The sequence below is a fragment of the Myotis davidii genome, unplaced genomic scaffold (genome assembly GCF_000327345.1).
Source record: "Myotis davidii unplaced genomic scaffold, ASM32734v1 scaffold827, whole genome shotgun sequence".
Taxonomy (NCBI): Eukaryota; Metazoa; Chordata; class Mammalia; order Chiroptera; family Vespertilionidae; genus Myotis; species Myotis davidii.
In genome coordinates this window covers 1,204,000-1,229,038 of record NW_006297815.1, presented here as the reverse complement: position 1 = coordinate 1,229,038, position 25,039 = coordinate 1,204,000, and the positions used below count along the sequence as shown (strand labels likewise).

The 25,039-nt window shown below is 42.8% G+C and overlaps 1 protein-coding gene across 1 annotated transcript; it reads right to left on the bottom strand.

Annotated features, from left to right (window-relative positions):
• Nucleotides 1-22,771: 22,771 nt before the first annotated feature.
• OCSTAMP (osteoclast stimulatory transmembrane protein) lies at nucleotides 22,772-24,801 on the bottom strand. Its single transcript, XM_015570336.1, has 2 exons — nucleotides 23,941-24,801; nucleotides 22,772-23,623 (listed from the first exon to the last, which is right to left on the bottom strand). The coding sequence occupies exons 1-2, from the start codon at nucleotides 24,727-24,729 to the stop codon at nucleotides 23,267-23,269; spliced, it is 1,146 nt and encodes a 381-aa protein (XP_015425822.1). The 5' UTR covers nucleotides 24,730-24,801; the 3' UTR covers nucleotides 22,772-23,266.
• Between the last annotated feature and the right edge of the window lie 238 nt (nucleotides 24,802-25,039).

Genomic DNA, 25,039 nt, shown 5'->3' with positions numbered 1-25,039 from the left:
ATTTGGAGTAAAATATCTGTTTGAATCTCAGTAATTTTATCCACTAGCTATATGACTTTCACTTCACATCTATGAGACTTCCTTTAAGTTATTTATTAAAATAAGTATTTAAGCCCTAACTTCATAGCTTATCAAAGCTGAGATACTTAAACAAAGAGGCTTGTGATAACAATACTAACATTCATTGGATTACTAGGCAAAGTGCACAGAATTACCTGGGAACCTTGTTAAAATGCAGACTTTTATTCAGCTAATGTGGGTGGGGCCTAAGATTCTGCATTTCTAGAATATCAATAGAGATAGAAGTTACAAAAACTGAAAATACTGAAGTTGAAAAGTGCCTTAACTGAAGTGAATATTTCCCCAGAAGGGCTCAACAGTAGATTGGCTGGAACAAATTGCACATGGAAAAAAATATATAGAGAATTCCACACCTACAGACATGATGATCAAAATTTTGAAAGCCAAAGACAGAGAAAATATTGAAATCAGCAAAAGAGAAAAATGGCCTATAATATAAGAACAATATAATTTGCAGCTGATTATTCAAAAACAATGGAGTACGGAAGTAATGGAATTATACTTTCAGAATGCTGAAAGAAAAAGTCTTTTGACCAAGACTTACCTATTATTTCTGGGAAGTATTCAAGCATTCTAGAAAATTTTCTCCCCTGAATTTAAATTTTTTCTTTTATTCTTAGGCTTATAGTTAGTAAAGAGCAGTACTTTTATTTTACATTTGTCTTAAACTTAATATTCTTTTAAATCCAATATGGAGTTTTCTAAATTATTCAGAGACTCCCCATTTTACTACTTGTCTTTGCCTGTATTATACTTTTATTTATGCCACCTACTGTATTCATACTTGGTAGTTCTACTTTATTTTTAAAGTTACTTCCTGATTGTACTTTATGTTAGCAATTTCTCATCCATCCATTTGAGACTCGAGTAACATTATCCATGGTTAGGATGCAGGCCTAGTAACAGGATACTATGCTAATTACATTTTTTTGTTGGTGGTGGAGAGTCTTACATTTACTTCTTAATTTTTTTTGTAATTTACTTTGTTTTATCTCATAAAACACAAACCAAACATATTTTTTTAGCCACTGAATAAATCCAAATAAAAATATAAATGATAAAGCTTAGTATCAGATTAACAAAAATATAAAATATAGGTAGAATGTAGAACGTATGGTTGTAGAAATTATGATAGTAATGATATACCCATGTACACATGAGAGTTTAGAATATAAATTGATAAGAACTTACTTGAGTTTTGTGCTTTAAAATGTGGCAAATATGTAATTGTGATTTCTCTTTGAAAAAGCCAAATTCTAAGACTTTAAATTCATAAAAATCTGTACACAAGTTAGTGAATCATTCTTTAAATCAACAAATGGACACAATCGAAATTCTATGTAATAAATCAATGGGTAAGTCTGGTATGGCACTCTAATTATTAGTACTCAAGTAGTATTAATGTCAATGTACTATATTGATATTTAACCTCATAGTAACTCATTAAAATCTGTGGTTAAAAGCAAAATTAAAGTAAAACCCCAATTAACACTTGGTCTATTAAGCATAACATTGTTTTAAGTGTAAAATTTTTAATAGGTAATTCTTACAGAAAAGATTATTTTTAGTTCAAAGAAAGAATTATGTCAGTGCCTTCGTATTAGTTATAAAAACATTGATGTTGCTTTCCCCCCATACACTGTCACTTCTCAATGACATGCTGCCACCTCCCCAACCTACAGCCATGTATCCTTGTGTTGTTCACACACTCACACACACATGTAATAATTCATTGTGATTTATATTGCGGTGTCACAGTCTAATTTTATCTAATTCTCTCCCCATTAATATGCCAACCATGTGGATTTTTCCCTCCTGACCTTAATGAATCCATTACTGCCTTTAGACAGAGCTCACACTTGAATGTACAGCAAAGACTTTACTCTGTAATGCAAAGCCATGTGATGGCTATAGGATGGCATTCAGTCACATCTCACATGTTACTTGACATAAGAAAATTCATACAGAAGAGGACATACAAATATGATGTGTATGCAAAAGTTTCGAGGCATCCTTCACTGTTTACCACTCTCCAAAACACTCAGGCATTAGAGTAACTCTTTGGATGTAATGATTGTGGAAATACTTTGACCAGAGCTTCAAAGTTTATGCAACAGCAGAAAAAGCACACAGGACCATAACTACACACGTGTGATGCATGTGACAAGGCCTTAGGTTGTACTCATTCCTTACTAGACAGCAAAGAATTCACACTGGAGAGAAACATGTTCAGTGTGATGAATGTGGAAAGGCCTTTAGCCAACAGGCAATCCTGAAATGACACAGCAGAATTAATACTTCAGGAAAACAATACCTTTGACAATGTTTCAAAGCTTATTGAACACTGGAAAACTTACACTGAACCAACAGTATACAAATTTGGTGAAAAATGCTTTAAGTTATACTCACAATTTAGTAAACACCAGAGAACTCATATTGAAGAGAAATCCTTCAAATATGACTTATGTGGAAAGGACTTTAGCCAAGAAGAAGTCCTGAAATAGCCTTAAAAATTAACACTGGAGAGAAAGTTTTTCATTGTCATACGTGTGGACATGATGTTAGCAGTAACTGATTTTTATCCAGCATGAAAGAACTCATACTGGAGAAAAGCCATATGGATGTAGCTAGTGTGACAAAAACCTTCAGAAATGCATCTAATCTTAGCTGTCATAAAAGGACCTATTCACAAGTAAAACTCCTGTAATCAGTATAAAAAAAACTTTTAAAAGAAGGTCAGACTTTGTTTGACATCAGAAAACCCAAAGAAATAGAATTTCTAAAGCTATGTTAATAATGAATAGGTCTCCAGGCATCACATCTTCTTTACTAAACACCAGAGAATTCATCCAGAGAGATCCTGTCCATAGCTAAATATCTTCCCAAAGTGATTATAATATTCAACCATCCTTCATCAAATCTCATACTATATGAAAATTTAAAAATAAAATGAGCATGTATAATTTAAGAACATACTTGTCAAGGAAACAGCATTATATGACTACAGGTGTATATTCTACTTTACTTTGTGTATGTCCATGATTCTTGGAACTATCCACCAGAAAAATGACTGAGAATATTCAGCCTAGGATTTGAAATAAGCCAAAGCATTGCTTTTATCACATTCCCTATATTGAGAGCAGAAAGCTAAGAAGAATAATGAAATTAAAACACTTAATTTTATTTAGATTATTTATTTATTGAAATAAAATAATAAATTAGATCATGAATAAACTTTTTAAAACAAATAAAGGCAACATGCTAAATGACAAAAAGATTTTGTGAGGAAAATTGTACACCCAATACAAGTAGATAAATAAGTAATGTGAACTCTATCTCTCTGGGATTTAAACGATTGAAGAAAATTCCTGTATGCAGAGACAAAAAAAGGTGACTAATTTGCTTCTTAATTTTGAAACTGAAACTTACAGAGTGATTGGTGATGGGTATTGGCATAGGCAATATAAATGAAAATGTTCAGGGTGACAGAATGCTTCTACTTTTTTGTCTGCATGGCAGTAACATCTGTGACATCTGGTCTCATAGAATTATCATTAATCTCCTTAGATATACTTAGGGAAAAATGATGATGTTGACTTATTGCAACATAGGGCTGTTAGAATTCAAACGACAGGAAAGGAGACAAAAACCAACTCCTGAATATAAGACTAAAGGAACTTGTTCTGAAAAGCTGGTATTGCAAATACAGTGGGGCCTTGACTTACGAGTTTAATTTGTTCCGAGACCGAGCTCGTTAAGGAGCTCGTTAACTCAAATTACTCTGTCAACTCAATGCAAAAAATCGGTGGAGAGACAGCTGGTATCTCAAAAAACTCATTAATCTGGACACTCGTAAGTCAAGGCCCCACTGTAGGTCATCATTAGACTTGGTAGAGTAATTGGTTCCTCATTTTTAAAAAGCCAAAACTAATCTTCTTCTGTCCCTACATATTGCCATGTTTACTCGGGCCTTTCACTAACTGTGAGCCAATCTCAGCCTGTGAATTAAGTTTTGCATTAAACTGTTTAAGAAGTAAAGAAACAAAAAAGGCATCCATTATGAATTTTTGGTTGTTCAAAGACATCTTGATCAAAGAACTCCAGGTAAAATCATTTTATGTTTAATTTTTCCAATTTTTAATATATCCCTTTATAAATAACTTACATCTAATAGCACAGTGTTTTCAAAGCAATAAAAGTTATAATCATGAATGATTTTACATATTTATCTTGGCATATCTGAATATTACAGTATTATACAAATGTCTAGTTTTCTTTCAATTTTTTGTCATTAAATCCTTCATACTAGAAACCCATGGCCACCTTTTGGAAGTGCTATTAAGCTATTATCCAATAAAATTGCCCTAGTGGGAAAAGTTGGCCTGAGATTTTAGGAGAATGGATTTCAGATTCTAGTTTCATTACTAAGAATTGGGACCTACACCATGTCACCTAACCTGTATGTTCCAACATTTCATCTAAAAGTAACACTGATCTGTTGCTGTAACTTCTTACGTCAGAGTTTACAATATTTGCTTGCTCACCTCCATTCTTGCTGCCTCTGCCCTAGTCCCTACCCTGCCATCTATGGCTTGGATATTTGTAAGAATCACAGACTTCAAACTTAATCTGAGCAGTTCCTTTATTCCATTCTCTCCAGTTCCCCTTTCCATTCCCATTAAAAACTGTTGCAGCCTTTACCAGGTTTCACACACTGCTTTCACCCACGAAGCTTTCTCTTTCACAGAAATTCAGATCATAAACTCAGGCAGCCCCACACAATTTGACCTTCGACCCTCCATTTTCAACCTCATCTCCATCTTAACGTCTTTATTTTTAACTCTGCCATTGGAGAAAGACTTTCCCTCTTGTTTTCTACTGGAATATGTAAAAATCTCATACGGATAAACGTAGATGTGAGGAACGTGGATTTATTTCCCATAAATTTCCGACATGAGCTCTCATTTTCCTACTGTAATAAAATGCAATCTGATCACTTCCAGGGGAACTCCATCCAATTCAGTAAGTGCTTGTTTAAAACAGACTCCTAAAGTTGTCAGTTGGTTGAGAAAATAAATTCCCAGATTCCAAATTTCACCATGCGCTCTCCGGCACGTTCTCTCCTCTCAAAAGCCCTCTCCCTTTCCTCCTATTTTGCCTCAGAATTAAGTGTTCCCTTCATGAGGGCTGAACAAGAAATGAAAGAACAGGGAAAGATGACTCAGGCCTGGGTGCTGTCCCCTGGGCCTGGCTGGCCCCTGCCTGGGGCGTCCCACCCTGCTTGGGCTTGGGCTTCCGTCCTGCTACAGCGTTCGGTCCCCCTGGCCTTGGGGCACAAATGAGCATCGGGACCTGACATCCCTCCTTCATCGTGGCCTCTGGTCGGGGCATCCATGCTCTGTGTCCACCTCATCCTCACCCAGGCCGTTCTCAGTCTCTGGGTCAGTTCCCCTTTGCCTCTGTAACACATCCCCACAAACTGAGTTAAACCACACAAGTTCACAACCTTACAGTTCTGGAGGAAGAATTCTGAAATGGGTTTTATGGGGCTAAAAATCAGTGGCAGGGCTGTGTGCCTTCTGGTGGTTCCTGGGAGAACCTGTGTCCTTGCCATCTCCAGCGTCCACTCCTTCGCTTTTGGCCCCCTTTTGTCACGCGAAGTCCTTGCCTCCCTCTTAGAAGGGCCCCTTTGACTCCATCAGACCCACCTGGACAATTCAGGCTAATCCCCATCTCGGCATCCTTACCTCAAACCTGCAAAGGCCCTTGGGTCACGGAAAGTAACAGATTCACAGGTAATTAGGACACGGACCTCTTTGGGGGAGTCATTATTTCACCTACCACACACTTGTCATTCCCAACCCACCTAGGGCAATCAGCACCTGCTGGATTCCCCCTGTCACCGATGGGCATGGGAAGTAGAGGTGCTATCTCACACCGTCTCCCTGCCCCAAGCGCCAAACTGCCTCACCTGCTCCTTGCAGCTGCCTCTTGTGGGTGAAGGGCACCACGTGAGACCCCTCATTTCCAAGATTCAAGTGTGCAGTAAGTACACAAGCCCCGCTGGGGTGTGTGTCATATGACCTCAAGATGGGGTGAACAGTAGGCGTGAATAAAGAGCACTCGAATCCTTGACCAGACAATCCTGCATCCCCTAATCCAGTGGTTCTCAACCTGGGCTGCACATTAGAATCACCTGGGAATCTTTTTCAAATCCTGATTTCTGGGCCGAATCCTCCGGAAAGTCTGTTTCTTTGTTATGGGGTGGGGCCACAACATTAGTAACAAAGAAACAGAATTTCCAGAGGATGAGGCCCAGAAATGAGGATTTGAAAAAGATTCCCAGGTGATTCTAATGTGCAGCCCAGGTTGAGAACCACTGGGCTAGAGCCTGCAGGCAGTGGCTGGCCTTGATGAGGAAATGAGAAGGTCCTGCCTCTGATGATCTGGGCTCCACATAAACAGGCTCAGCTGCGTGCCGGCTTGTTGGCCACGTTGGGCTGACCTGGATGAGAGGGTGAGTCTGTGCTCTGTCCCACTGGGTAGCGGAGGGAACGTTTTTCAGGGCAGACCTGGGAAGTCGAGTCCCGCACTTTGGCCTGTGGGGAGAGGCCCGGTGTACCTGAAATCCCAGCTGCAGCAGCATCCCCTGTGGGCTCCTGGTGGGGCTCAGGAGGAAAGGGGAGCCCGGGGGCCAAGGCTCAGTGGTGGCTGGCACTCCTGGTTTCTTCTGTGCGTGCGTGTGTGTGCGTGCGTGTGCTTTAGGTGGTAGTGATGTGGGGTGGGGTGGGAGGTTGGGGCGATTGACCTCCCCACCTCTGCCCTCAATTTTAAGGCGAGACTTCTCGGAACTCTGCTTTCCTCTGAGAACAGAAGCAGGAGGAGGAGAAAATGGCCCTTTCATTTCTCAGGGTGATATCGCAGGTGAGTTGCTTGCTTATGATTTTCCTCCTAAAATACCGATTTGGAGGGTCTGAAAAGGTTTCCTCTTTGGGGCTGTGGGAGAATCTGATCCACGCCTCTATCCCAGCTCCTGGGGTTTGCTGGCACCCGTTGCCACTCCTTGGCTGGAGGACGCGTTGCCCCATCTCTGCTTCATCTTCACGGGGCCTTCCTCCCGTGTCTCTTCACATAGCTGTGCCTCTGTGCATGTCTGCCTCTGTGTCCAAATCTCCCCTTTAGAAGTAGGAGTAGGACTCGCCCTAATAATCTCCTTTTAACTTGGTTACTTTTGTAAAAAAAAAAAAAAAAATTCAAGTAGTGTCACATTCTGAGGTAATGAGGGTCCGGACTTCAACGTCCCCTTTTCGGGGGCTGTTATGAATCCATACAGACCAATACAGGTTTGTCAAAGACTTGTTTCTTCTGGAAGAGAGACGTCACTAGTCATTCAATGTTTTCAAGACTGAGTGGATAAGTTTATCTCTGCCTTCCTTTATATATAGATATATATTATTTTAGACAGAGGAAGGGGGCGGGGGAAAGAGAGATAGAAACAACAATGATGAGAGAGAAGCACCGATCAGCTGCCTCCTGCATGTTCCCTACTGGGGATCGAGCTGAAAACCCGGGTATGTGCCCTGACTGGGAATCAGACCATGATCTCCTGGTTCATGGTTCAACGCTCTACCACTGAGCTACACCGGCTCCACCTTCCTTTTTGAAGGACTTCTGCACTGAGTATAGAACTCAATGTGTGGCCTCAACTAAAACTGCCCGGCTACCCCTCTCTCCCCTCTGGCTGGGCTGCAATCCTGCTTTCTTACTAGCACCGTGTGATCTCCAAAAGCTTCTGTTTGCCTCAGTAGCCCAACAGCTGTCCCCCCACGTGTGGCCCTCTGCAGGCACAGTCTGCGTCAGCTCACACAGGTGCTTAGGGCTCTTTGGTAGCACCCTGCTCGCCAAGCCGCAGCTGTGCTGGAGGAAACTCCAAACTCTCATATCCTCCCACTCCATCCAGCAAGACCCTGCTCTCTGCTGGGGTTCCATGTCCCTGCACTGCCTCTAGAGATGCCATCAAAGACAATTCCAGGCTCATGGGGCTTTTATTATGTCAGGGGTCACAGCCCCGCACAGATTGCTTTCCAGGGCACAGAGATGGTGATTTGTATGCTTACCTAGCTTCCTAAGTTCTTCACAGGGAGCGGGTAACTCGGAGCAACCACTCCATTATCGCTGGGACCAGAAGTGGCTGTCCATGCATTTAATGTGCAGCTCAAATGTACTTCGTTTTTAAAGGCATCTCCTGATGCCTCAGCCTGTATCACCCCTATCAATCTACACTGTCGGGAAGTTAACAAGTGGTATTAATTGGGGTTCTCCAGAGAAACGCACACCAACAGGACACACACACGATTTGTTATAAGGAATTGACTCACATAATGATGGGGGCTGAGAACCTCCAGGTCTGCAGGCAACAAGCCGGAGGCCCAGGGGAGAGGGGGGTGTAGTTCTAGTCCAAGTCTGACAGCCTGAAGGCCAAGGGTGTCAGCTCCACCCTGACGTCTGGCAGGCTTGGGACTGGAGAAGGGCGATGCTTCATTTCCCGTCTGAAGGCAGGAACAGCTGAGGTCCCAGCCCAGCAGCCAGGCAGGGGGCGCGCCCTCCTGGGTTCACCTGGGTGGGATCCCAACTTCCAGGTTCATCCCATAGACGCAGCTTCACCCCTTGGCTCCTCAGCCAAGCACGTACAACAAGTGCATGTTTCTTTAGCGATGGCTTAAAAAAAAAAAAAAAAGAGGATAGGTAATGTTGCCTTCCTAAACTCTGAGGAGAAAGTATAGTTTTTACAGTTTCCACTTTCCATTATAGTTTTGGACCACACTTTCTAACATGCTGTTTCCCTCCCCATTACGCCCAACTTGAAAGATATCTCAGGGCCACGTAGAAGCACGTACACACAGAAAGTATAAAATGCCATTTCAGGAGTCGGTGAAGCTTGGAGATGTGGCTGTGGTCTTTTCTCCGGACCAGTGGGCTGGTCTGAGCCCCGAAGAGAGAAAACTGTATACGGAGGTGATGCTGGATAACTGTGATTACCTCGTGTCGCTGGGTAAGGAGCGCTTCCCTTGTTAGTTTAAACCTACCCATGATGTTTTTCCTTCTGTGTGAATTACCTGCAAAGCCCCTGAAAATGCCTGACGGCACTCCAACTCAATATTTCTGGGAAAAGTATTGGAGCTGTGTGATATTAAGAAAGGGCATTTCCATCTTGTGAGGACTCAAGTTTTATACTCTCCGCTGCCTCCCAAACCATCACAACTCCCTTCAAAACTGCACTTTTAAGGCCATTGTGTGCCTATGAAACAGGCGGGGGCACTGTTAGAATGTAGATGATCTTTTTTTCCCCCATTTTAAACAAAAACAGTGCTTTAGAGGTTCCTGGGAGATTTTGAGGTGAGATTCATCATCGCCGAAAGTGTGGGTCTAAGTTCTGTAATAACGCAGCATGCTCAAAGTCGCTTGTTTTTCTTAGGACACTGGTCTTACAAGGCAGAAGTGATATCCTCTTTGAAGCAAGGGGAACTGCCCAGGATGTTGGAGAAAGAGGTGACAGGTCCTCCATGCCCAGGTAATTGACAAACAATAAGCAGGTGGAAGCCATCACAGCTCACACCCCAGCTGGTCAGAGCAACCTGGACCCCCAAGGTAACAGGAGAGGAGCCCTCCCCATAGGCCTCCAGAAAAATCTTATTTTTACCCCGTATTCACCACTCTCCCCGTGCCCCTTTTGTTATACCTCCCATCTCAGGACACTAAATATTGTGCCAGTAAATTTTTAAAATTTATATTACCACACAAAGGGACAGAAATATGAATAGCTGGTCAAATAATTTATCAGTGATTAGAATGGATGAGTGGGTTAGCTAGAAAAGCGTCATGAAATACCTAGCTTTTTCCTTTCCAAAAGAGTTATAGAGAGGGATTTTTAAAATCTAGATTAGATAATAGGTATATTAGAGATAAAATAACAAACCAGGCCCTAGCCAGTTGCTCAGCGGTTAGAGTGTGGGCCCGCTGACTGAAGGGTTGTGGGTTTGATTCCAATCAAGGGCAGGTACTCCGGTTGCAGGCTCAATCCCCAACCTGGATCAGGGCGCATGGTGGAGGCAACCAAGTAATGTGTCTCTCTCACATTGATGTTTTTCTGTGTGTCTCTCCCCTTCCCTTCTATTCACTTTCGGGTGAATTTTAACAACAAATCAACCAACCAACCAGAAAAGCAATAAAATTTACTATCTAATTGGAGAAAGATGATATGCCCATCATTAACAGAAAGTAGAAATTGCAATGATCATCTAGGGATTTCATAGAAACTTATGTTTCAGTGCACAATTAAGAAGACAGCTTATTAACAGACTCCTGAAAGTCAAGGGATGAAAAGATGATTTTTAGTTTGGGTCATTATTAGATCTGAAGAGTAGAATAAAATGTAGGCATGTTGGGAAGTAGTCCTGGAATCCAGAAAGAAATTCAAAGGTTTTATCAGAATCGTTCACAAGAATTCCAAGTAAACCTGAGCCTTCTTATTCTTTTTTTAAAAAAAAATATTTTTATTGACTTCAGAGAGGAAGGGAGAGGGAGAGAAAGATAGCAACATCAATAATTAGAGAGAATAATTTATTGGCTGCCTCCTGCATGCCCCACACTGGGGATCGAGCCCACAACCTGAGCATGTACCCTGACTGGGAATCGAATTGAGACCTTCTGGTTCATAGATTGACACTCAACCACCAAGCCACCACAGCTGGGCTTACTCTTTAAAAACTTAAGCTAGCCCAAACTCCTCTCCCACCTGGCTAATTCATCTCTCTATATAAAAGGCTAATATGCTAAGTGTCCCTCCCACGTCTGACTGGTTGCTATGATATGCACTGACCACCAGGGGGCAGACACTCAATTCTGGAGCTGCCCTGATGCGCACTTGCCATTTACAGAGAAACGGCATCGCAGACCTGGTGCCCACAAAGCAACACTTGGCTTCCCCCAAGTGGGACATAGGCCCCACCACCACCCGGGAGCGACCCCCCACCAAATCACAGCCAACACTGCCAAGACCCCATGGCACAAAATATGGCCCACAGCCCAGCCCAGTCCGGAAAGGGTCGCTGTGGGTGCTGGGTAATGACGTCACATAGCAACACTCAGCTTCCATTACCTAGCAACTAGCCTCCTTGCAGTTTCTTCAGCCCATGTACATTCCACAAATTCTTACATATTGGGTTTGCATCCAGTTCAAATAACTTCCTAATTTCTCTCTTCATTTTTTGTTTGATCTGATTGGTTAAGTTTATTTGGTTTGAAAGTATTTGGGGATTTTCCAGGGATTTTTCTAAGTTTTAATTTCATACTATTGTGGTCTGAAAACACACTCTGTGACTTGAATCCTTTTAAGTTTGTTGTTTTATGGCCAAAATGTGGTCCATCTTGGGAAATGTTCTTTATGCACTGGAGAAGAATGTGTATTCTGTTGTTGGGCTTCTGGATCTGTGAGTTAATAGTTTTTGTTGTGGTTGGAAAAATTTGCACTGTTATTTCCTTAAATATTTTTTCTGATCTTACCTTCTCCCTTTATCCTGTTTCAGAGATTCCAGTTGCCCAGTTGCGATTAACCAATTTTTATTTAGATTTACTTATTACCAAAAAAATTAATGCTAGAAGTTATCTTTTGGTAAAACTACATAAGTTTGATAGAGTCTGGGGTATACCAAAAAATAATGATATGCTCATGCAATATAAGAACTTACCTGTGTGTGCGTACCCTGTATATGTGTTTGTGTGTGTGTGTCCCAGTATATGTGTGTGTGTGTGTGTGTGTGTGTGTGTGAGTGTGTGTGTGTGACTTCACTGTATTTTAACAATCTATGACTAGAGTGTATTTCAACAAATTAACAAAGATATATATAAAGGTTATCCTGAGTGTTCTCAGCAATAACAAAAACAAATATTCAAATATCTAAACAGATGAGTGGCCTGATCAATAATGAGCCTGTCATCCACTAAAATATCAAATATCAGTTAAATTGTTACACCAGATTTATATTTTCCAATATAAATTTCCCCAATTTTGCCATTTAAAGGAAAATAGTTAAAACATAATCACCTTCACAAACTGTCATATCTATACAGAGATATTTTAAAAGACCTTAATGAAAACGAGATTTTAACTGATACTGGGACTTTCATGTGATTAATTTTAAATTCTTTACGCTTTTTTGTTTTGGTAATTAAAATTTCAACAAGTCATTTTTTATAGTCACAAATATAAGTATTTCAAATTCAAAGAAAAATTTCAGTGGCTACATGTTGATCATTTAATTATTCTTGTACACTATTTGGAGAACATCTCTCATTCCTCACCCCACACACTCCTACTTCTCATGCTACCCCTGTAAAGTCCCCTGTCACTGAACTCTTTCCTCCCCTCACCCAGCTTACTAATCATCTTGATGTTTGTTATGCTTTCCAGATTTAATTTTAGTTTTCTCACTGTTTTCCTAACAGCATGTCAACCGGCAATGGTGAGTTATCATGCCCTTAAAGAATCTGTGAATACCTTCAGACAAAGCTCTCACCAAGCTGCGGATCAAAAACCTTGTACTTCTGTCCAGCGTTATGAATGTGATGACTGCAGCATAGCTTTCAGCCACATCTCACAACTTACTGGACATCAGAGAATTCACAAGGTAGTGAAAGCCCACAGATATGGTGAAAATGTCTTTAGGCACCAAGCATCATTTACAACACTGCAAAGAATGTATATTCTAGATCAACACTTTGAATGTAAACAATGTGGCAAAACCTTTAACAGAGCTTCAAAGTTTATTCAACATCAGCACATGCACAATGAACTGAAGCCATACAAATGTGATGTATGTCAGAAGGCCTTTAGGTTTCTCTCATCCTTTAATACACATCAAAAGTTTCATGGTGGCAAGAAACCCAACTTGACTCGGCATAAAAAAATGCATACTCAAAAGAAAGTCTTTGCCTGTAAATCTTGTGAAAAGACCTTTCCCAGTTTCTCAGAAAGAAATCAACACCAAAAAATTCATATTAAAAAGAAATACTATACATGTAATTACTGCAAAAAGGACTTCAATCCATACTCAAAATTCATCATACATCTAAGAGTTCATACTGAAGAGAGACCCTACAAATGTGATGGCTGTGAAAAGTCCTTTAAAACCATCTCAAATCTTAATTTACATAAAAGAATTCATACCGGAGAGAAGTCCTTTTCGTGTAATGAATGTGAAAAAACCTTTCACCAGCTCTCAGATCTTCATCGCCATCAACAACTCCATACTGGAGAGAAACTTTACATATGCAGCAATTGTAAAAAGACCTTCGTCCGTTTCTCGGATCTAACTCGACACCAAAGAACTCATACTGGAGAAAGACCCTACCAATGCAATGTTTGTGAAAAAACTTTTGGACATCATTCAAACCTCATTAAACATCGCAAACTTCATTCTGAAGAGAAGCCCTTCAAATGTGATGAATGTGAAAAGGCCTTTCGCTATAGCTCACAGCTTAAGCAACATAAAAAAACTCATACTAAAGAGAAACCCTTTCAATGTAGTGAATGTCAAAAGGGTTTTAATGACCTTTCAAATCTTAATAGACACATGAAAATCCATACTGGAGAGAAACCCTTTGTATGTAATCAATGTGGAAAAGCTTTTAGCATAAACTCAAAACTTGCTCGACATCAGAAAATTCATGATAAAAAGAAACCTTAAACATAGAAGACACAAAAAAGCATTTAAAAATCACTTTTTACTAGAAACTTGAAATTTAACCGACATCAGAAAATTCATGATAAAAAGAAACCTTAAACATAGAAGACACAAAAAAGCATTTAAAAAATCACCTGTTACCAGGAATTTGAAATTTAAACCTAAGAGATCAAAGCCCAATTCTTCTGCACGAGTTCATCCCGTATGAAATATTTTAGAAATGTAAATACATATATGTTGGAGAAACAGGGATATGTGATCAGAAATGTACTTTCTACATTGCGTTGACTTGGCTCTTTGAGCGAATATTCAACCCAGGCTTGAAATTGGATAAGGCAGTTCCTACTGTGAGAAGTGAGTCAAGGGGCAGCTGGAGGAGATAGTGACAATAACAGGTTAATTCTGCCGTTTGTTCATAATCTATTTTTACTGGATGAATACAATCATACTTTTAATGGAGGTAGCTCTCTACAGTTGTTAACTTTTGTAGGGGGAGGATACAACCCCCATCTAAGCTTAAGTCAGGAAAAGAAAAGCCATCTCTTTGGAATCAGGAATTAAAATTATGAGAGAAGAAGAAACTTTGCCAGTGAATGACAAACAAAAAGATAATCGTGGTTCAAAGAACTGAAGTATAAAGGGTTAAGACGGTAGACACGAGAAATCCAAAGCTCATCGGTGGGCAGGTGATGGTTTCTGCTGCCTTGTCCAAATGGATATACTCCTGAGACACCCAGCCTCCCTGAAGAGTTCGCACCATTCTTAGCTGTAGCTAGAGAACGAAGAGGAGATGGAGAAACTGCAATTCTAGGACTTCGATTCAGGATGTGGAGACTCTATTACTTGTAGTGTTGTTTTATTTGCAATAAGTCGACTTCCTGTGTGTTTTAATAAATTCTGAGTTTCCTGGCATATGATAACACTGGTGTATAATGTTGAATATATTTCTGGCCCCGGGTCAGAAATCTAATTACAGTTTCCTGTATCTGTTCCCATAATCACTGGTGGCCACTTAGCCCTGTTCAGTCAAGTAGGATGGGCACAGTCTTACAAGTTTCTTTAGGAATGGCCTCAATCCATAGCAAGTGATAGGAAACTGATGTTCAGTTTCTTCTTCAGGGGTCATTCTCGAATCTTTTTGCTTCCTCAGATATTACAGTGTCTGCCACAGAGCTAAATTGTTGTGTAACCCCCAGGCATGGTCCCTCCTTGTCTGCTTTCATCTTTTTTTTCTTTGTTAATCCTCACCAAGGACATTTTTTTCCCCATTGATTTTTCTAGAGAGTGTGGAAAGGAGGGAAGAAGGGGCGGAGAGAGAGAAACATTGGATATTGCCTCCCACATGCACCCCAACTGGGGCTGGGGATTGAACCCTCAACCCTGGGGTGCACAAGTCAATGCTCTAATCATTGAGCAACACTGCCCAGGGCTGCTCAACTGGAAAGGTGTATATATGGTTCACTCTTTGTAAATAACAGATTATTTATTATTATAAATATTTATTATTATAAATAACATTATAGATTTCGAATTATATAAGTTAAAACGAACTGAAATAAGTTTTAAAATGACTACAAAAATATGTAACCAATACAACCATGGAAACTGAATGGTTATTGGGATACAAAGAAAAAAACTGTGCATGAGACGAACTCCTAATTTTGGTCCTTAAAATACCAGATTAAGGTAAAGTTTAAAGGGAACTATTTTGTGTATTTCAAATGTATTAAGACTTTCCACCATGGCACCTATCGGGTCCAAGCTGCTTATACTAAAGTCTATATTATGAGGAAAAGAGGAAAGACAGAAGCTTAATAGGTCAGGCTAGAATAGCTTGTTCTGAACAGTCTAGAATTCCAAAGTTGCCACCAGCAGACTCAATAGAAAACTACATCCCAATAAAATATTCCTAACATACCACGTTTCCTAGGAGCTATCACTAGTTCTAAGCCATAAGTCTCCAAGTATATACAATAGGATCAAAGGATAGCCATTATACAAAAGTTAGGCTATTCAAGACATTCTCACTGAAAAGTTCATTTTGCTGTCTGCTCATAATCTATTTTTACTAGATGAATAAAATATTTTTAAAGGAGGTAGCTCTCTAAAGTTGTAAACTTTTGTAGGGGGAGAATGCAACCCAAATCTAGTAAGCTTAAGTAAGAAAAAGAAAAGCCATCTCTTTGGAATGGGGAATTAAAACTATGAGAAAAGAAGAAATTTTGCCAGTGAATGATGAGAGAACAAAAAGATGATTGTGGTTCAAGGAACTACAGTATAAAGACTTAAGAGGGTAGACATGAGAGCATCGGTTGGCGGGTGATCAGGTGGCTTCGGCTGCCTTGTCTAAATGGATATAATTCTGAGACACCCGGCCTCCCTGAAGAGTTTGCACCATTCTTAGATGTAGCTAGAGCTATTCTAATTCCTCAGTTACTAACTCACATAATATATAACCCTCAAGGAGTGTACATTCTGAGAGGGTGGAATAAATAGAAAACACATCTTCAGTAAAGAGCAAAGACGAACATGTGTAAAAGATAAAGGGTGATCACAAAAGGAGAAAGCATGCTCTATTTTGTACTATCAGGCTTCTTGGAGGGGATAGTAATTTTACTAATGAAACCAATAGTGTGTTTTATAGGGATATGAGCACTAAGAAATATATGCAGGCATAAAACATGGGAAGTTCAGAGACTATAAACATCTCAGTATGAATGGATAATTAGGAGCTGGACAGAGGGCAGAGAAAAGAGGGACTTTTTCTGGAATTAAAGTCCACATGTTTTGGAGGTACAACATCAGTAAAATGTGTGCACATACAACTAACATACTTTTACCTGGAAATTATAATGTATCTGAGTTGTTTTAAGCTATATGTTAATATCAATATAGCTTCTTTTTTGATTCCTTTAGCCAAAATACCAATGTGAACAGAAGCCCAGTGGATCCTTGGAGTGTTCCCTAGCATCCACTTTGGAGACCACTGTTGTGAATAATGTAAATCCATGAAGAGGTATATGTTAGCAAGGACTGGAGTCTTGTGATCAAATCTGTACTTTAGAAGCAATGCTAGAACATAAGGGTTTGCCAAGTCCAACCCACTGACAGACAACTGCGGCAAGGCCCATTTGTTCACACATTATCTATGGCTGCTTATGCTGCTTACCTGTGTTGAGTAGATTTGACAGAGACCCTGTGACGAACAAAGCCAAAAGAAGTTATCTTGTCTCCTACTCTAGAAAAATGGGAAATGGCTTAAAGGTCAAATTAGAGGGGAAGAAAACTAAGATACCACTGTGAGACACGATCATGGGTAGTTCCAGTGGGAGTGGGGAGGAGGAGATCAATCCTACATGATGAGCAGGAAGAGTTGACCACTAATAGGTTGTGTAGTGAGAGATGTAATGTCCAGTCTATATTGCAAGACCAGCTGGGTAGGCAGGTGCTAATGTCATGCTGAAATTAAGGGGGGAAAAATACTTGAGCGTAGGAAGCAAATGCACTGCTGTTCAGGATGCTGTGCTTGGGATGACTGGGGAGTATACAATTAGAGATGCCCAGTGGGCAGTTGGATATTTGGTTCTGGCGCTCAGAGGACAGAGAAGAGAGAGTAGTGATCAAAAACAATATCTGAAGGTATAAATAATGAGGGATCTCTATGAGCTGATATGGAGAGATTTCCAGGCTACACTGATAAGTGGGAAAAGCAAAGTGCAAAGGACTCTCTATAATAATGTGCTACCTTTTATGTAAGAAAGAAGGGGATAAAAGAAAATATAGATGTAATTGCACATATCTACAAAAAGAATTACAGAACGGATAAACCAATAAAGATTACCTTTAGGAATGGGTGGGAATAGATGGAAAGAATGGGGGAATAGAAATGGGGTAGAAGGGATGAGGAGGAAATGACACTTCTCTATGTGTATCTTTCTTTGCAGTCCTGATTCTTAGAATTAAGGTAATGTCACATACCCCCAAAATAATTAAAATCAACCAGGATGTGGAAGGGAAACCCCAGATAGTATATAAACAGTAACAAATGAGCATAAGTACAGTTGCCATTGATAGGTTCTGTGATTTAGGTGAAACAACCCATACCAAAACCAATGTCACTATAGGCTAATTCATATAAATAAGAATTAAGTTCCTATGCCTTAGCTGGTTTGGCTCAGTGGATAGAGCATCAGCCTGTGGACTGAAGGGTCCCCAGTTTAATCTAGTCAAGGGCACATGCCTGGGTTTAAGGCTCGACCCTCAGTAGGGGGCGTGCATGAGGCAGCTGATCAATGATTCTCTCATCATTGATGTTTCTCTCTCTCCCTCTCCTTTCCTCTTTGAAATCAATAAAAATATATTTTTAAAAGAAGTTCCTATAGCATCTCATCAATATTATAATGAAACCATGTTGAACAAAATGTTATTCAAGGACCTGCTGTGTACTAAAATTAAATAACATAACTGCAGTGAAGGTGATGTATAAAAACTAAAATAATTTTGGAAAAGAGTATTTGACTACATTCTGTAAGTCTAAAGATAAGAACTGCACACAAAGATACTCTAGTTAAGGAATTTGTTTTCACATGGGGTGTGGATCAGCGATTTCTTGTTTGTTTGTTTTGTTAATCCTCGCCAGAGGATATTTTTCCATTGATTTTTAGGGAGGGTCGAAGAGAGAGGAAAAGACAGATGTGAGAGAAACACATTGCAATCAGCCCTGACCAGGGCCCAGGCCAGGGAGGAGCCTGCAACCAAGGTACAGGGCCTTGACCAGAATCAAACCTGTGACCCTTTGGTCTGCAGGCTGGTGCTCTATCCACTGAGCTAAACCAGCTAGAGCTGGATCAGTGATTCTTAAACTACCTCATGGGCAAATAAGTAAATATAATGTAGATGATAAGAGCCAGGTTCTCCCTATTAGAGCAGTTACAAATAAGGAAAAGGAAAGGCTAGGATGAATTCCATAAAATAAGTGACCAGTAGTGTCAAGGTTAAAGACTGTCCTATATTGCAGGAGGCTAAGCAGACATAACCAAATGCAATGTGGGATCTTAGGTTGGATCCCTGAACTGAAAAAGGCATTAGTGGGACAACTGGAAAAATTTAAATAAGACAGGTAATAGTATCAATGCTAATACCCTGGTTTTGATCACTGTCCTGAGCTTTGCCTCGGTGTAAAAGTCACAGGAAACCCATTGCATTTCTTTCACAGCTGTTTTTGGCAAGAATGGCCTCCGTGTCACTAATTCAAAGATCGTCTAAGAAAACTGTTCACATTTAAATGACAGGAAAAACATACTAATAGTCCAGGTAAGACTTATCTCATATTGTCTGGGTCTTTCTGGCACAACTTGAACAAAGCTATAGGAACATATGATTTCTGTATGTCAGCTTTTCCAGAGTTCATCTGATATTCTTTTCTTGAATGCTGAATTTTACATATTTTTACTATTTTCTCTGAACGTACAAACTACTATAAGCCTCTCTGAAATCCTCTGTAGAATATGGGAAGTAAATTCCTCAACAACTTACCTGGGATTTGTTCATTTTCAGATGTTCTTGAGAAAGGGCCAAGAGTGGTGATGCCAGAGCTGGGTTAGGAAGAATGGAGGATGGAATCATGAGCAATCTGTCTAAGATGGCAGCTCTTAGAGAATCACCTATCAAGAAAACGGCCCTCTGACCAATCTGGCACCGGAAAATACAGGAAACAAAATATGGAGGCAATATCCACGTGTCCATTTATAATTCTAAAATGATCACACAGAACTTTCATACTGAGTGAATGTAAACTGTTTTCTACAGCATTACTGTTAAGACATGCCTTTGAAAATACTAAAAACAACCTAAGTCCAGGTAACAGGAGGTTGGGCAAACAAAATGTAGTATTAAATACAAAGTTTGGGATACTATTCCAGCATTAAGATTGATTTTAGGATTACAATATTTACTGGCACAGGATCTCAATTTACCTGTTTTCCTATATTTTTAGCCACTTGCCATCAGAGAATCCAGAAGCGCAGAAAAAAAGCAATGCCAGCTTATCCTTTTGCGTGGTCCCCTTAGTTACAGTTTTTCAAGAGGATTTTTTTTTCTTCTAAGAAATGTGTTTTAACTTAAATGTGGTAGAGGACAGGGTCCCCATCTGGGAATCAAGACCTGAATTCAATTTCTGGCTCTCCCACTAGCAAACTGCATGACTGGATAAGCTATTTATCTTCTAAGTCCTAAGTTTACGGCAAAAGTAATAGATTAAAAAACTGTATCTCCACAGTGTGATTTTATAGAGGGGAAATTCGGTGAATCCCTGGATTGGTGATGAACAGGGTTTGAGCAACTAAAAGTTAACAGAAAGACAGAGTGCAGATTGTAAGGGCTGATAGAAAACGGTGAGGGACAATTTCCTTAGCTATGGGTGGTACCCTTTCCCTCCCATCCACCTCCTCACAGATCCTCCAATGAAGTGTCTTTTCCTGTGAGACCTGCACCCTGCCCATGCCCTCCCCTCAGTGGCAGCTCACATCCTCCTTCCGCTTTGCCGAGCCACAATAATCCATGATCCCTGAACATGGTGTGACCACTCAGACTTTGCTCACAACGGAGAGGAAAATTCTGGCCCAGTAACTGTTGGATGTGTTCCTTTCAGGGATTCCTCCGCTTCCATGCTGGAATTGTAGGGCAAGGCTTCCGCTCAGAAGCATGTCCTTCTAGGTGTGGTTCCTGTTCCTGGGGACCTTCTGCTTTTCACTTCACTGGAATGGTTTCGTTTCAACCTGAGCCTAGGAGCCACATTTTCATTGAATTGGAACCTCCCCTTGGAATCCCAAGGTTCAAGTGCCTGATGAGCTGAGCCTTGTCTAAAATCTAATGAGGGCTGTTTTGGAGCGAGACAACACTGCAGCAGGCAGGCAGGAACTAGAAGCCTCAACTGATGCCTTGTGACCAAGGGAAATAGGCCAAATGGTTTGCTTATCGAAATATATTGCTAGTTGCTTTCTAGGACACACATAGGACAAGTCATTGTGTCAGAGAAAACCCAATGGGCATAGGTAGAGCAGAATGTATATTAAGACCATGAGACTATGAGTAAATCTTGTTTTGAAACTCGAGTCATGCCCAAGTGAGTAAATCATGTTAGTTCTCTGCAAGTGAGGTTTTAACATATGCTCCGATAGGGATGGTACTGCCGACCCCACAGCCTGGTTGGAAGGACCGAGTGAAGTATCTAAAAATCTTGGTAACACTGACAGCAGGGGATGATCGAGGGCGTATTAAATTCTGGGCTGGATCCTCACATTCTACCTCAGAATAACCCTATGAGGCAAATATTATTTCCATGCTCATTGAACAGGCGAGGAAACAGGATTCGTCTAATGCATGTCCCCAGGGATGCCGGGCCGTTTTGTGGGAGGACCTGATCTGAACCCACACATCAAGTTCTTAAAACTTCATGCAACGCTGCCAACACCTCCCACCCTCAAATCTTTCCCAGGCAAATCTACACCATGGCCATTCCCTTCAGCTGCAGTTCAGACCTTTGTTCTAATAAAGACGTAGGATAAGTCATATGATGATAGTATTTAACTCTCAATAAACAGCTGTTCCCTTCCCTGCTGCTCTCTAGTACTTTTCAAACCACCACACAGGCTGCAGATCCAAGTGCCTCCGTAGAACTTCTGGAACCAGATTTTAGCCACATGGTTGCACAAACCTTTCATCTTCATAGAGCACCTTCCTCAGGCAAAGAAGGTCAGGAAGCCTGCAGGTCGGGAGCCCAGCCCGGTCCTCGCTGCCTTTCTCCGGGATCGAAACCCGCTCTGGGGCTCCCTCCAGAGGAGGCGAGAGAGCCAGCACCCGCCCACGCCTTCCCAACCCTCCCCTCCGACCCCCGAGCCCTTCCTCTGACTGGTGGGTGCACCCACTTCGCTTTGAGTTCGCACCAGGTCAGGTGAAATGAGGGGAACCCCCGGCAAGAGCCTGGCGAACCCGAGGGGCGCCCAGGTAGAGAACCGAAGGGCACATGCGCAGAAGAGGCTTCCCGGCGCTCTTCCCAGGAATCCCCGAAGGGCGCCCGAGGCCTTGCCTGACTACATTCCCCATAAGGCACCGCGGCGCCGCCTCTAGCAGCGGGATTCTTTGAATAGCTTTTGCTTTCATTATAGCGCTTGGTTGATTGACATGAACCATTAATAAAAAGAAAAGTTGACTATTAATTTCACCCAACACTATAGATGAGAAACGAAGATTACAGATTAGCAAATGTCCACCAAAATGCTAATGATCCCGAACACGTTTACGTTCCTCCGAAACCTAGCTTAAGAACACCAGAACTAGGTTTTCCCAGAAGCATCAGAAAACAGCCTGTTCCCGTTAATCATTAGCAGCTAATGGGATGGGGCCTCTGCCCAGTAACAGCCCAGAGGGTGGCAGGAGCCAATACCCTGGCCTCTCTCTCCTCTCCCACTTTGGACGGCCTATCAGTGCCTCTCATGGACCGGGTCCAACCAAGGGCAAGGGAGCCAGGGTGTTATGACTGCCAGACTCACAAAGGTCAGACCCCTGTGAAAGACAGCAGGTGGGAGAAGGGCAGATAATAATCTGGAGGGGAAAACAAGGGGGTACCAAGGCCCCCAGGGAATCGCAATGTATTATAACTTGGATGGGGATTGCGTTGCCGGATAAAGTGCAGGTTAACCAGTCCAGTTTGAATTTCAGACCCACAACCAATATGGGCACATTCTCAGGATGTTTGGCATAAGAACAATATGTCGCAAGGACATTAAACCCATATTCGTTGTTTAAAAATCAAGTGGAAGCTGGTGTCCTGTATTTTCATTTGCTAAACCTGACAGCCCTAAATGAAGCCCGTAAGGGAGTTTGAAGCAAAAGAGTAACCTAACCTAATTTAGGATTTAATAAATATATTATTTACAAAATGAGGACACTTGTAGATTACAGTCAATAAGTTCAGAGGGTTCGGGGGCACAGAAATAAGTTCCAGGCGCATTTAGGCACATTCACAAGCGAAGTCCCCACGGGCCAGGTAACGGTGATGCGGGTGAGAGCCTTGACCGACTCCCACCTGCCGGAGAAGCCCTGCGCCATGTCTGCACTTCCTTGCCTTCCGCTTGGCATAGCCCTTTTCTGTGTACGGGGGCCTTTCGTGCCCAATATTTCATTCTGTCCTTCCCACATTCCCGTGTGGAAAGTAGCTCGCATCATTGTCATTATGTGGCTGCCGAAAACGAGGCTCAGAGAGGTGCAGCCACCACCCAAGGTCACACAAGAAGGCAGCAGAAGGGCCAAGATGACAACTTAGGTCTGTGTGACTCCAAACATCTTTCCCCTCTTCTCCAGGGCTCTCTGTCCTTCCAGGGGTCCAGTACATCCAGGCATGTCTATCCATGTTGGGTGCTGGCTGGCAGGTCCAGGTGTGGGGATCAGGAAGGAGCCTGCAGGGGCAGCTGCTGGCCTCGGTTCCTGTCGTATCTCCGCTGGAGCCGGGCATGAAGGTGGTGGACCCTCCTCGCCTCCTGGGCCGTGAAGAAGGACGCCGCGATCGTGTGCCGCAGTCGGCGGGCGTAGGTCTCCAGGAGGACCGTGGAACAAGCCACCAGCTGCAGGACCCCCGCGGCCAGGGGGGCGGCCGTGAGGGGGCGCTGGGCGGGCAGCAGCGGGCAGGCGGGGGAGGTGAAGCGGAGCTCCCACTGGAAGGACTTGTGGGCAGAGTGGAAGGGTTTCTCCAGAGGCCGCTGGTTGAAGAGGAAGGGGACGAAGTCCAGGACGGTGTAGGCAGCCTTCATAAAGGAGAAAAAAGCCAAGTCAACCGACAGATGCTCTAGCCATTCCCTGCCCCCCACCACTTGCCGCTTTCAGGGCCCGCTCAACTTTCCCTGCCCTCATCTGCAAAATGGGCACAGAAGCAGTAGGGGGTGAGAACAGAAACACTGTGTCGTGTTGTAGTGGGAATTAAATAAATTCATCGGCGGATGCCCCAGGTCCCACAGCCTATCCCAGGTTAAGTAAAATTCAATTGCAAGTCAGGGATTTCACGAACCCTACCCCTTCCCTCAAGAAAATGACTCTATGCCCATCTTCCCATCACCACACTTACATCATACTTGACCATGAGCGTAACGGGCACAGCAGGCAGCTTCTGAGCCCAGTCCACGGCTGCCTGTGCCAGGAGGAAGGCCACGTGGTCTGTGGCCACGGTCACCGCTGTGGCCACCAGGAGCAGGGTGAGCAGCCCCAGCCTGAGTAGACAGCTCAGCAGCTCCCCCTGGGACAGCCTTGGCCACGCCGCCCTGAGCAGCCAGGCTGGTGGGGAGGCCAGCAGGTGTGTGGCCCCGGCCTCTCCCAGCTGCTGGGCTAACCGCCGTGTGGCGTAGACATTATCAAACCGCAGGTCAGTCATGTAGCAGTGGAGATACCGGGCCGAGTTTATCAGAAGGCCCAGCATAAAGAGTCCTGTCACCACCCACTGGATGCCCAGCGCTGCTGCCTGGGCCAGGGACTCCAGGCCAGAAAAGTCCTCCAGGACCTGCTGAGTGACCTTGAGCATGTGAAGCCGGAAGACAGAGCCATTGCCCTGGGCCTGGAGTGTCAGGCCTCGGCCAGTGGGATTCAGAGCCCTGGACGCTGTGTGTAGCTGGTGAGTGGTGTTGAGAAGACTCTCCAGGGAGCCCTCAGTGACACACCTCAGCACTTGTCCAGCTGCGCCCACATTAGCCAAGACGTTGGGCACCACGGTGACAGCCAAGGTGGCAGTACTCCAGGATAGGAGCAGGCGGCGGCCCTGTGCTGTGCCCAGAGTTGGCACGCTGAGTGCAAACAGGCAGCGAGCGGGAGGCACCAGGCCCAGGCCTAGTAAGACCAGGAGGCCACAGAGAGAGGCCACCATGGCCGAGGGCCCCAGAGGATAAAGCAGCGAGGACGCTAGCCAGTGGTGGGCCAGACCTGCAGCAGCAACAGCTAGGGAACCACACAGGAGAAGCTGGATCAACAGCTGGTCACAGCTGGCTGGGACAGGCTGAGAGAAGGCAGCCCAGGCCGCCTGCAGTGGGACAAGGGCCTTGCAGAGCCCCAAGAGCCAGAATCTCCACCTGCACACAAGAAATTGGGGGAACCTTTATCAGGAGGGTGGGGGTTGGTGTCTGCCCATTGTCTCTGCCCCACAAACCCTTCACCTGCTAACAGGCTCCACCCCGTTA

Excerpts from the sequence above, each read along its gene's own strand:
- OCSTAMP (XM_015570336.1), bottom strand. The coding sequence starts at position 24,729 with ATGGTGGCCTCTCTCTGTGGCCTCCTGGTCTTACTAGGCCTGGGCCTG. Across the intron at positions 23,624-23,940 it reads CGCTCATGGTCAAGTATGAT|GCTGCCTACACCGTCCTGGA; the intron begins GTAAGTGTGGTG and ends TCCTTTATGAAG.